Source organism: Chiloscyllium plagiosum, chromosome 29 (genome assembly GCF_004010195.1).
Source record: "Chiloscyllium plagiosum isolate BGI_BamShark_2017 chromosome 29, ASM401019v2, whole genome shotgun sequence".
Classification (NCBI taxonomy): domain Eukaryota; kingdom Metazoa; phylum Chordata; class Chondrichthyes; order Orectolobiformes; family Hemiscylliidae; genus Chiloscyllium; species Chiloscyllium plagiosum.
This window is the reverse complement of record NC_057738.1, coordinates 9,739,103-9,751,637: the sequence shown is the minus strand read 5'-3', so window position 1 is coordinate 9,751,637 and position 12,535 is coordinate 9,739,103. Positions and strand designations below refer to the sequence as shown.

General features: G+C 43.3%; 1 protein-coding gene across 8 annotated transcripts in view; it reads left to right on the top strand.

Moving 5' to 3' along the window:
- kif13a (kinesin family member 13A) overlaps positions 1-12,535 on the top strand; it is a 329,481-nt gene that overhangs the window by 215,289 nt on the left and 101,657 nt on the right. For 5 of the 8 annotated variants that reach the window (XM_043719128.1, XM_043719131.1, XM_043719126.1 and 2 more), the window contains exons 15-17: positions 3,737-3,823; positions 7,029-7,204; positions 9,099-9,330. In XM_043719128.1, the coding sequence (XP_043575063.1) occupies positions 3,737-3,823; positions 7,029-7,204; positions 9,099-9,330 (495 nt within the window). The remainder of the gene's footprint in view (positions 1-3,736; positions 3,824-7,028; positions 7,205-9,098; positions 9,331-12,535) is intronic. The other 3 variants (XM_043719134.1, XM_043719129.1, XM_043719127.1) reach the window with 1 other exon arrangement.

Here is a 12,535-nt window from a genome sequence, read left to right as displayed (position 1 = left end):
TGCAAGTACAAATTCACCCCAAAAAAATATGTCTGCATGTGGGTCTTTGTGTGTCTGTCTGTCTGTCTGGGTTGGGGGTTGTGAGTGTGTGTGTGTATGATTTGGAGATGCCGGTGTTGGACTGGGGTGTACAAAGTTTAAAAATCACACAACACCAGGTTACAGTCCAACAGGTTTAATTGGAAGCACACTAGCTTTTGGAGCGACACTCCTTCATCAGGTGATAGTCTGTAGAGTGTCTTAAGTCTGTGAGGGGGTGCGGGTGGGAGTGTGTGCGCGTGTCTGGTGTGGGGGGTTGTCAGTGTCAGAGAGAGAGAGTGTACATATGTGTGCATGAGTGTAGAGTGGCCTAAGTCTCTGAGACTGTGTGTGTGTGTGTGTGTGTGTCTGTGTCTGTGTACAACTGTGTCCGTGTGTGTGTGTGTATAGTGCAATGGTGGTCACCTGTAACGTGACACAAACCAAAGGTCCCGGTTGAGGCCCTCCCTGTGAGTACCAAACTTAGCTATCAGCCTCTGCTCGGCCACCTTTCGCTGCTGCGTGTCCCGAAGTACGCCTTGGAGGATTCGGGTCCAGGACATTTGACCTCGGACCTTCGAGTGACCATTCTCCAAGGAGGACTTCGGGACAGGCAGCAGTGAAAAGTGGCCAAGCAGAGGCTGATAGCTAAGTTCGGTACCCATAGGGAGGGCTTCAACCGGGACCTTAGGTTCGTGCTACATTACAAGTGACCACCATTGCACTATACACGCTCCCACTCTCGCCCACTCCTCCCCCGCCCCCCCACTCCCACTTCTTGTTTTAATGCAAGCAGTGCAATAGATAATGCAGATGAACTTAGGGTTTGGATTAGTACCTGGGAGTATGGTGTTATTGTTTTTACTGAGACTTGGTTAAGAGATTTGATTGGCAACTAAATATCTCAGGATATCGATACTTCAGGCGGGATAGAGAGGGAGGTAAAAGGGGTGGAGGAGTTGCATTACTGGTCAGAGAGGATATCACAGCTGTGCTGAAGGAGGGCAGTGAGGCAATATGGGCTGAGCTCAGAAAAAGAAAGGGTGTGGTAACAGTGCTGGGCCTGTACAACAGGCCTCCCAAAAGTAAGCGGGAGATAGAGGTACAAATGTGTAAACAGATTATTGAAAGATGTAGGAGCAACAGGGCGGTGTTGATAGAAGATTTTAATTTTCTCAATATTGAGTGAGATTCACTTAGTGCTAAAGGTCTAGATGGAGCAGAATTTCTAAGGAGCATTCAAGAGGGTTTTCTAGAGCATTATGTAAATAGTCCAACTTGGGAAGGGGCCATACTGGACCTGGTGTTGGGGAATGAGTCCGGCCAGGTGGTTGAAGTTTCAGTAATGGATTACCTTGGGAATAGCGATTATAATTATGTAAGTTTTAGAATACTCATAGACAAAGACGAGAGTAGTCCTAAATGAAGTATGCTAAATTAGGGGAAGGCTAACAGTACCAAAATTCTGTAGGAGCTGGGGAATGTAGACTGGGAGCAGGTGTTTGAAGGTAAATCCACATTTCATCTGTGGGAGGCTTTTAAAGAAAGGTTGATTAGAGTGCAGGAGAGACATATTCCTGTGAAAATGAGTGTTAGAAGTGGCAAGATTAGGGAACCATGGATGACAAGTGAAATTGAGAGACTGGCTAGGAGGAAAAAGGAAGGATGCATAAGATCTAGGTGACTGAAGACAGACGAAGGTTTGGAAGAATATCTGCAAAGTAGGACACATCTGAAAAGATGAATGAAGATGGCTAACAGGGTTAGGCAGAATCCCAAAGCCTTTTATTCATATGTAAGGAGCAAAAGGGTAACTAGAGAAAGGGTTGGCCCACTCAAGGACAAAGGAGGAAAGTTATGAGTGGAGTCAGAGAAAATGGGTGAGATTCTTAACGAGTACTTTGCGTAGGTATTCACTGAGGAGAGGACATGACAGATGCTGAGGTTAGGGATAGATGTTTGATAACACGAGGCCAAATCAGCATAAGGAGAGACATTAAGCTGGACAAGTCTCCAGGTCCAGATGGGATCTATCCCAGGTTCCTGAGGGAAGCAAGAGAGGAAATAGCTGGGGCCTTAACAGATATCTTTGCAGCATCCTTGAACGTGGGTGAGGACTTAGAGGACTGGAGAGTTGTTAATGTTGTCCCCTTGTTTAAGGAGGGTAGCAGGAATAATCTAGGTAATTATAGACTGGTGAGCCTGACGTCTGTGGTAGGGAAGCCATTGGAGAAGATACTGAGTGATAGGATTTATTCCCATTTGGAATAAAATGGGCTTATCAGTGATCTGCAACATGGTTTTGTGCAAGGAAGGTCATGTCTTACCAACTTAATTGAATTCTTTGAGACATTGACAAAGTTGATTGATGAAGGAAGGACTGTAGATGTCATAAACCATGGACCTCAGTAAGGCATTTGATAGGGTTCTCAATGGTAGGCTGATGGAGAAAGTCAAAGTCACACCGTACTAGCTAGATGGATAAAGAACTGGCTGGGCAACAGGAGACAGTAGTCGTGGAAGGGAGTTTCTCAAAATGAGAACTGTGACCAGTGGTGTTCCACAGGGATCTGTGCTGGGACCACTGTTGTTTGTGATATACATAAATGATCTGGAGGAAGGTACAGGTGATCTGATTAGCAAGTTTGCAGATGACACTAAGATTGATGGAGTGGCAGATGGTGAAGAGGATTGTCAGAGAATACAGCAGAATATATATAGATTGGAGAGTTGGGTGGAGAAATGGCAGATGGAGTTCAATCCGGACAAATGTGAGGTGATGCATTGTGGAAGATCCAATTCAAGAGCACACTATACAGTAAATGGAAAAATCCTGGAAAAAAATTTATGTACACATACATCTGGGTGTTGAGATCTGATGTACCCTGAATGTGGCAACACAGGTCAATAGTGGTCAAGAAGGCATACACCACACTTTCCTTCAGCGGACAGGGTATTGAGTACGACTGTTGGCAGGCCATGTTACAGTTGTATATGACTTTGGTTTGGCCACATTTGGAATACTGCGTCCAGTTCTGGTTGGAAAGGATTCAGAGGATGTTTACCAGGATGTTGCCTAGTATGGAGGGCGCTAGCTATGAGGAGAGGTTGAGTAGATTAGGGTTATTTTCATTAGGAAGGCTGAGGTTGAGGGGGTACCTGATTGAGGTCGACAAAATCATGAGGTATAGGCAGAGTGCATAGCACGAAGCGTTTTCTCCCAGAGTGGGGGACTCAATTACTAGGTGTCACGAGTTCAAAGGGAAAAGTTTGAAAGATATGTGTGGAAAGCTCTTTACACAAAGGGTGGTGGGTACTTGGGATGCATTACCAGCAGAGGTGGTAGAGGCAGACACAATAGCGTCATTTAAGGTGTATCTAAACCGATATGTGTGAATCGGCAAGGAGCAGAGGGATACAGATCCTTAGAAAATAGTGACAGGTTTAGATAGAGGATCTGGATCAGCTCAGACTTGGAGGGACGAAGGGCCTGTTCTTGTGCTGTAATTTTCTTTGTTCTTTGATATTCAACTGTTCCGGAAATGCCAAAATGCCTAGAAATAGAGGCATCATCATTAAAATTTATTAAAATATCTTATTTATATCAATCCCTTCATTACATCGGGATTTACAGTTGCATATCATAAGGCAAGCAGATAGTGAATGTTATGAGACTGAACCCTGATTTTCAAATAAGAAATATTTCATCTTTTTTCAGAACCTGCTTGAATGGTGCTGTATTGCATGCTCCAAACTCTCTCTGGCATGGCGACAGAATTCTCTGGGGAAATAACCACTTCTTTAGGTATGTCCTTGTGTACTTATGTATGATTTTTGAAATATTTTGTTTATTTATCGTTCTTTCTGAGCAAATTATAGAATTCATTTTGCTACTTCCTTTCTGCTCTCCCACCGATTCACTCAGCCTGTTTTCCATTGTTGTGTTCTGCCATAGTGTCATCTTTTTCTTGTGAATCACTCCTTTAGATCACTCCTCAAATCTTTTAACCTTAAGGGGAAACAGCCCAAGTTTATACAACTTAACATAAAAACTTAATTCTTTAATCAAGCTTGCAAACCAGCAGAATACCTGCTCCAGGTCCAGTTATTCTTCCTAATCTGTTTTTGTACTCAAAATTGGACAAGATTCTACAAATGGGATGCAACTAAGGCACTGTGCAATTAAAACATAACTACTACGTCTTTACGGTGAGATAAAAGGCGATATTCCATTAGCCTTTATGTAACTCTGTACTGAATATTGCTGATTTGTTTACGTTGAGACTCAAATACTTGTATTCCATCACATTTAGTCTCTTGTTATTAATGTTATGATTTTGTTTTTAATCCATTCAATACGGAAAACCTTATTGAGCTTCACTTCAAACTCCCATCTGCCACAGTTTGTTCACTCATTTAATCGGCATATGTCCTCCTGTATTTTGATGTTTTTATATTTACGAACTTCCTAACTTCATGTTGTGAGCAGGGTTTGATGTACAACTGTCTTCGTTTGATTTATTGATATAGTAAAAAGCTCAGCACCTGGAGTAGAACCTTGGAGAGCATCGTTTGCCATGTTGCCTTTCTTTTCCCTCCACTGTATGGACAGAATTTCATCTGGTCTCATCAAGAGGGCTAGGCGGCGATTGGTGGGGCACTGTAAAATTCGGAGAAAGGTTGATGGATATTCACTGAAATCCTATTTCCTCCAATCCAGTCAGGAGTGGGAAAGATGGATGATGGCCCTTGCTGAAGGCTAAATGATGCCCAAATGTCGCCAGTTAATTAGCAAAATGGGCCTCAACCAGTCACTGGTATACTCCTGCGGGCAGGATTGGTGCTTCTCTGGTGGCCTACTCCATGAGAATAGGCCACGATTTAATGTAGTTGGTCACATTGCAGTCGTGCACGGGTAAGCATCCTGTCAATCAGGGACTGTCTGAGCCATGAAGCACCCTGTCCTCATGGCAAAAGCTGCCTATTGGGAAAGACTCCCTGCTCTTAGTAATATGACCAGGTGAGATGGGGTGAATTGGTTCCCCCTTGGTGCCAGCAAATATTTTTCTCATTTTAGCATGCAGCTCTATCACGTTGAAATAAAATCAGTAGACCATCGTAAAGGAGCCAATTGCACAGTTTTCCTGAGTGAAAAGAAAAGGAATTTTAATGTTGGATTCAGTGGAAGCCCACAGAACAAAAAAGTTAAATTTGACTTAATCAAATTAGGGAAAACATAATGGGAATTGATTAGATCAGGGATGAGTTCTTAGTCAATACTTGCAGGGCAAGAATAGCAGTTTTGTATTGCTATGTGGGGAACTGATTATAGAGGGAACGTGGGACCTTTAAAATGGTTGAAGCACTTAAGTGAACAGCAACAGGTAACTGCAGAGATCAGTTTCAAGTGTCATTGCTATAGAAATTACCAAATGCAGTTTCACCTAAAAGCAACAGAAAACTTAAGGGGATAAGAATGTGAGCTGTGATTGGACAGGAGCAGCTGCCTTCTCACATCTGTGAAGCAGTCATGTCTTTGCAGTTGTCTTGTAACATTCATGTAGTTGCCATACTTGCACAATAAAGACTAATGAAGACGTTGTGTAGTCCCTGTGCCTAGTTATTCTTATTGTTGGGAAAACGAATACCCAACAATACCTGCCAACTCAACAATAACTAAAAGATAATATCAAACACACACTCAAACTCAGGCATAAAGTTTAAAAAGAGGAGAATGGCTGGTACTAAAATGAAGATAAAAGTTTAAAACTAATATATACTGGTTAAAAGCTCCTGTGGTCCTTGCGTTGTGCATAATTGCATTAGAGACCAAGGCTGTTTAGTTAATATTTTGTAATATCAGCATGAACAAAATTTGTAGATTAATTTGTTTTATGATTTGGTGCTGGCTTTTGAGGGACGTGAGGAAACAAAAAGGTTTTCAAGTCCTTTCTTATGCAACTGCACTTTCTTTACTGTTTGTCTGCTTTCTGCTAAGCAACTACAGAAATACACTTCATATGTGTGTTCTATAGTCTGGCTCCATTGTCTTTCTAAGCTATATATTGCAGGCAGCCCCTTAATTTCTGATGCGTGTAATTTCTGTCACAAACGTAAATTAAACAGAAGCTGCTAGTTCCTTGACGCTTGACTCAGTTGACTGATACCATTCATTAAAATGGTACTTTTAGTTCAGGTGATTTTGTTTATTCCACTTTGGTTTCCTGAACTTGCCTCAATCTGTGGTCAAATGATTGCTGAAATCTTTTAGATCTTTGCTTCCTCCTTTTGTAAAACCATTTTAATCCATAAAGACTTTGATAATAAACTCAATTAATAACAAAATTTACATCCACGCATTCCCTTTCAAGATGTCGGCACGACCATATCCACAGAGACTCTTCTTCCTCCTCTTTCCCCCCCCCCCCCCGGCCCTTGCCATTCACCTTGTCAGAGAGCCATAAAAACGTACAGCACGGAAACTGACCCTTCAGTTCAACTAATCTGTGCCGACTAGATATCCTAAATTGTCCATGACCTTCTCAAAAGATTCAATAGTTTAATGAGACATGATCTATCCTGTCTGCCTGCTACAGTGTTTCAATGTGAAATAAGTTTGAACATTCTCAGTTTGTTTTATTTTGGGCATAAAGTCTCATTATTGAACTGATCATAATTCAACAGTCAGAAGCTATGAAAATGTCTGCTTTTGGAAAAATGGTGCAGGACTGGTTGGTGTTAAGAGATTTTGTTAAAGCAGTGCTCAAGGAGGTAACTTCTGTGCAGACCTGGGAGTACTTGATCTTAATGTTGGATTGTTTCATAATTTGGTTGCCATTATCCTGACTTTGGGAAGTGAACCTTTACCAAAGTCAAAAGATCAAATGTTCTTGCAGAATTTAAATGTGGGTTACCATGTTAACTAAACATTATAAGTGTCACTGCATAAAGGCAATGTTGTGGTACTGAAGTTAAAATTTTGTTTAAGCAACTTTTTTTTTAATAAATAGAATTAACCTACCAATGAGGAAGAGGAGAGACAAATTAAAAGAATATGAGAGTGAGGCAAATCGAGAATATGGTGCAGAGCAAGATGTGGAGACAGCAAGTGAAGCTTCATCCGAACCAGATTATAATTATGAATTTGCACAGATGGAAGTCATGATGAAAGCTCTCAGCACAAATGGTGAGCAACAGACTCTTGGCAAACTTGAGAGTTGTGATAATGTCATCACTTTCCTTTATTTCCCCATTGCACTTTTTGCAAGCTTGAAGCACTCATCACTAGTGCCTCCCTTTGAACAATACCTTCAAGACTTCATGTGAGAAAAGTACTGATTTCTATGCTTCTGGTATTACATCCAGACACACTTTTCTGCCAGTATTTTACCCAGGTTTCCTCAGGTATTGTCTCACACAACTGTGTAAGCAGCTGAGGTATCACAGGATTTCACATCTAGTTTTCAGCATTTTTCATATTTGGATTTTGTTCATCCTATTAAAGTGTGATTTAACTTAGATCTATACCATAATCCCATTCAACAACTTGGGTAAAATTCTCATGCTACCACAATGAAAAGAATGTAAGTTTACCATCTGTTTTGTAGGATGGCATCTTAATATGCAGAGCTCCTTCATTACTGCACTGGATTAGTCCAGATTCCCCTGTAGTGGGGCTTTATTCTCAAACTTCTGGCTCAGACAAGAGGTCTGACCATGGCTGACTCATTGAATTAAGTATTTCAAAATTCACTCTCTCTTCTGAAAGCTAGAGAAGAATGTGCTGCTGTTTTTATTGTGTATCTGACTACTGAGTTTGGAGATTATATCATCCTTGTATGTGTCACCTTTGATTTAGAAGCTGTACAATAAAGGGAATTTTTGATTCCTTTAAAACATCTGGGATTTTTCCTCCAAACATTTAAAAATAACTTTTAAGTATTTGCGTGAATTATAGAGATCATTTATAATTTTCGTGAAAATCAAATCTTTTATCTGGAAGCATTCCCAAACAAAGGAATTTAAGTTACAAAAGCCATTTTTAAGTAGACAAAAGGAGGAGAGTCAAGAATGTGTTGCTGGAAAATCGCAGCAGGTCAGGCAGCATCTGAGGAACATGAGAATCGACGTTTCGGGCAAAAGCCCTTCATCAGTATCTTGTAGAGTGAGGAGGAGAACGTCTTCAAGGTAGGCACCCTTGGAAGAGGCTTCGCAGTAGGGTTGAAATCAACTAGGAGAAAGTGAGGACTGTAGATTAGTGTCGAGAGCATGGTGCTGGAAAAGCACAGCAGGTCGGGCAGCATCAGAAGGGTAGGAGGAGAACAAGGCTAAAGGGAGAAGCTAACAAGCACCAATGCAGAGAAAGAAGAGATACACAAAGAAATAGATGATTCCTAGCAGGTGAAGCAATCGAAGCTCTCCACAAAAAGGCAAAAAGAACAATTGAATTCCAGAAACTTCCTGTGAAATAATGCATGACCAAGATCAAAGGGATCGAATCCACAAAATCTCAGGCATACATAAAAACTAAGAATTTGTAGCTGGGGTCCAGGTTGAGAACCAAAGTTTATGAATGATCAGCTGAAAAGAAACTCTGGTAATCTACGCCATGAAGATTAATGCAACGTGAATGAGCGAGGCTTTGTAGATGCGTGACTTTTTAGTGTTAACTGTACACATCTGTCTGGGAATGAGATTGCACATTGGGTTCCCGTTGTACATAGTGATGTGGGTGCTTGTGGCTGCCTGTGATTTCTTTCTGCTGTATTGACAATTTAGAATGAGATTTAATGTTTTCAATTTGAAGCATCATTTGCTTGTTTCATTTGTGCTGATTCTGATTTGGGGTGAAATACAAGTTGCAAGAAGTGAAATCCTGATAATTTCTTCATTTGTGATTGTACTTTGGTAAATTTAGTTATAACAATTTATGGTTTCCCAACAGGAATTTTAACAATGGTGGGGGGGGGTGATTTTGTATTACTATGAATTTGCATATTAAAATGCTACAATGCAGTGTGCATAGGTTGTTTGATTTAATGCAAACTGGCTGTAAGTAAGGTGTCTGTCTGATTTTATAGATCCTGTTCAGAATGTTGTGCAGATTCTCGAGAAGCAGTATCTTGAGGAGAAGAAGAATGCACTTGAAGAGCAGCGGCTAATGTATGAGCGTGAGCTGGAGCTCCTTCGTCAACAGCTGTCACCAGACAGGCTACACCGGCATGGCATCGAGAGATTGTCATTCACCTCTCAAACTGCACAACAAAAAGTGAAACTTTGGTCTGAAGAGAGGTACGGCTGTTTCAGTGAGAGGTGGGAATTTACATCTTATTAATAGGTGCATGTATGATTATTTGGGGTGAGAAAATCAAATGGTCTTAGTTGTGCAGCCCTTTAAGTGCTCGTTAATGGATTGAAAGCAATAATATTTCCTTATAGCTGTTAGTTAATAAATCAATAAAAATTAATAAAAATCTAATATTAACCTTTTATTAAACCCAGTTTTTCAGAAATACGATCTCAACTAATGATTAATGCACAAACTTTACTGTCAACAAGAGAACTCTTGAAACAATATTTGCCTTTTCCAGGATGCAGCCTTACAATGTTGGGGAATACAGCACCACATATATTAATTTTGTTTTCATGTACTTCATTAGGTTCAATCAGCTAAATTTGGAATTGCTGAGGCTTTAATATTACGTTAGCTTGTCACAGGGCAAAACTGACATTTTTGTATAAAAACATTCCATTGTAGTTTCTCATGGCCTCCTCGCTCCATTCTCTAATTGTTTTCTTGGGTGTGACTCCATTTCCAAACAGAAAATTGGGAAAAACACTTAACCAACAGATGATATGCGCTGTGTTAGTTGACTGTGTTGAGCTTTAGGTGCAAGTGAGGACGCAGATGCTGGAGATCAGAGTCGAGAGTGTGGTGCTAGAAAAGCACAGCAGGTCAGGCAGCATCCGAGGAGCAGGAGAATCTACGTTTCCGGCAAAAGCCCTTCATCAGGACTGATGCTGGGAGCCTCCAGGGTGGAGAAATAAATGGGAGAGGGGTTGGGCTAGGGGGGGGAAGGTAGCTGAGAGTGCAGTAGGTGAATGGAGGTGGGGGTAAAGGTGATAGGCTAGAGGGGAGGATGGAGTGGATAGGTGGGAAGGAAGATTGACAGGCGGGACAGGCCATGAGGATGGTGCTGAGCTGGAAGATTGGAACTGGGGTAAGGTGGGGGGAGGGGGAATGAGGAAACTGATGAAATCCACATTGATACCCTGGGGTTGGAGGGTCCCAAGGCGGAAGGTGAGGTGTTCTTTCTCAAGGCGTCAGTTGGTAAGGGAGTGACGATGGAGGTCCAGGACCTGCACTTCCTTGGCAGAGTGGGAGGGGGTGTGAAATGTCTGGCCACGGGGCAGTGGGGTTGATTGGTGCGGGTGTCCCAGAAATGTTCTCGAAGCACTCTCCGAGTAGGCATCCTGTCTCCCCAATGAGGAGACCACATCGCGAGCGATGGATACAGTAAATGATGTGTGGGAGTACAGTTGAAACTTTGGATGTGGAAGGCTCCATTGGGGCCTTGGATGGAAGTGAGGGGGGGAGGTGTGGGCGCAGGGTTTGCAATTCTTGCCATGACAGGGGAAAGTGCCGGGAGGGGAGGGTGGGTTGTTGGGGAGCATGGACCCGATGAGGTAGTTGCAGAGGAAACTATCTTTACGGAAAGTGGCAGGGGTGGGGAGGGAAATATATCTCTGGTGGGATCCGTTTGTAGGTGGCGGAAATAGCGGAGGATGATGCGATGTATATGGAGTTTGGTGGGGTGGAAGGTGAGGACCGGGGAGGGGCGGGGTTCTGTCCTTGTTGCGGTTGGAAGGGCGGGGCTCGCGGGTGGAGGTGCAGCACGTGGATGAGATGCGCTGGAGGGCATCATCAACCACGTGGGAGGGGAAATTATGGTCTTTAAAGGAGGAGGCCATCTGGTGCCTTGTGTGGTGGAACTGGTCCTCCTGGGAGCAGATGCAGTGGAGGAACTGGGAATAAGGGATAGAATTTTTGCAGGAGGTAAGGTGAGAGGAGGTGTAATCCAAGTAGCGGTGGGTTTGTAGAAAATGTCATTGTTGAGTTGGTCACCGTTGATGGAGATGGAGGGGTCCAGAAAGGGGAGAGGGGTGTCAGAGATGGTCGGTGTGAATTTAACGTCTGGGTGGAAATGTGTTGGTGAAGTTGGTGAACTGTTCAACCTCCGCTTGGAGCACGATGTGGCGCCAATGCAGTCATCAGTGTAGTGGAGGAAAAGGTAGGCAGTGGTGCCAGTGTAACTGCGGAAGATGGACCGTTCCACGGAACCAAAATAGAGGCAGACGTAGCTGGGGCCCATGCCGGCGCCCATGGCCACCCCTTTTGTCTGGAGGAAGTGGGAGGATTCGAAGGAGAAATTGTTGAGGTTGAGGACCAATTCAGCCAAACGAATGAGAATGTAAGTGGAAGGGTGCTGATGGGGATGTCGGGAGAGGAAGAATCGGAGGGCTTGGAGGCCCTGGTCATGGCGGATAGAGGTACATAGGGCCTGGATGTCCATGGTGAAGATGAGGCATTGGGGGCTCGGGAAACTGAAGTCTTGGATGAAGTGGAGGGCATGGGTGGTGTCCCGAACGTATGTGGGGAGTTCTTGGACCGGGGATGGGAGAGTATCAAGGTATATGGAGATGAATTTGGTGGGGCAGGAGCAGGCTGAGACAATAGGTTGGCCAGGGTTCTCAGGTTTGTAGATGTTGAGTAGGAGGTAGAACCGTGCAGTGCGGGATTCCCGAACTATGAGGTTGAAAGCTGTGGGTGGGAGATCCCCTGAGCTGATGAGGTTGTGTATGGTCTGGGAGATGATGGTTTGGTGATGAGAGGTGAAGTCGTGGTCAAGCGAGCGGTAGAAAAAGATGTTTTTGAGTTGGCGCCTGGCTTCAGCGGTGTAGAGGTCAGTGTGCCTAACTACCACTACACCAGTTGAGCATTGCCTGGTGTGGCTTAGGACAATTGCACTGCCATGGCGCAGTCTGCTGCATTTGCTATAAACTGCGATGATGGGTTGAGAAGTTGCAAACTTCACTGGCTTCTGTTTTTCTGTGCCATATTTTTGACCAAATGAGTTTTTCATTTCTGATCTCCAACAAGCTTGCAAAACAATCAATCTCCAGGTATCAGGGTTGTCAACTTTTGTGGTTGAGACAACTGCTGTCTTCCAGGTGTCAGTGTTGATGCACACCACCTTCATGTCTTGCATGTAGGTCACATAGTAAATGTGTTAGTCAGTCTGTCCATTTGTTGCTGAAGGCGTTCCATATAATGCAATAATAGTGTGGTTGTGGTTCTGTTCGCCGAGCTGGGAATTTGTGTTGCAGACGTTTCGTCCCCTGTCTTGGTGACATCCTCAGTGCTTGGGAGCCTCCTGTGAAGCGCTTCTGTGATCTTTCCTTCGGCATTTGTAGTGGTTTGAATCTGCCGCTTCCGGTTGTCAGTTCCAGCTGTCCA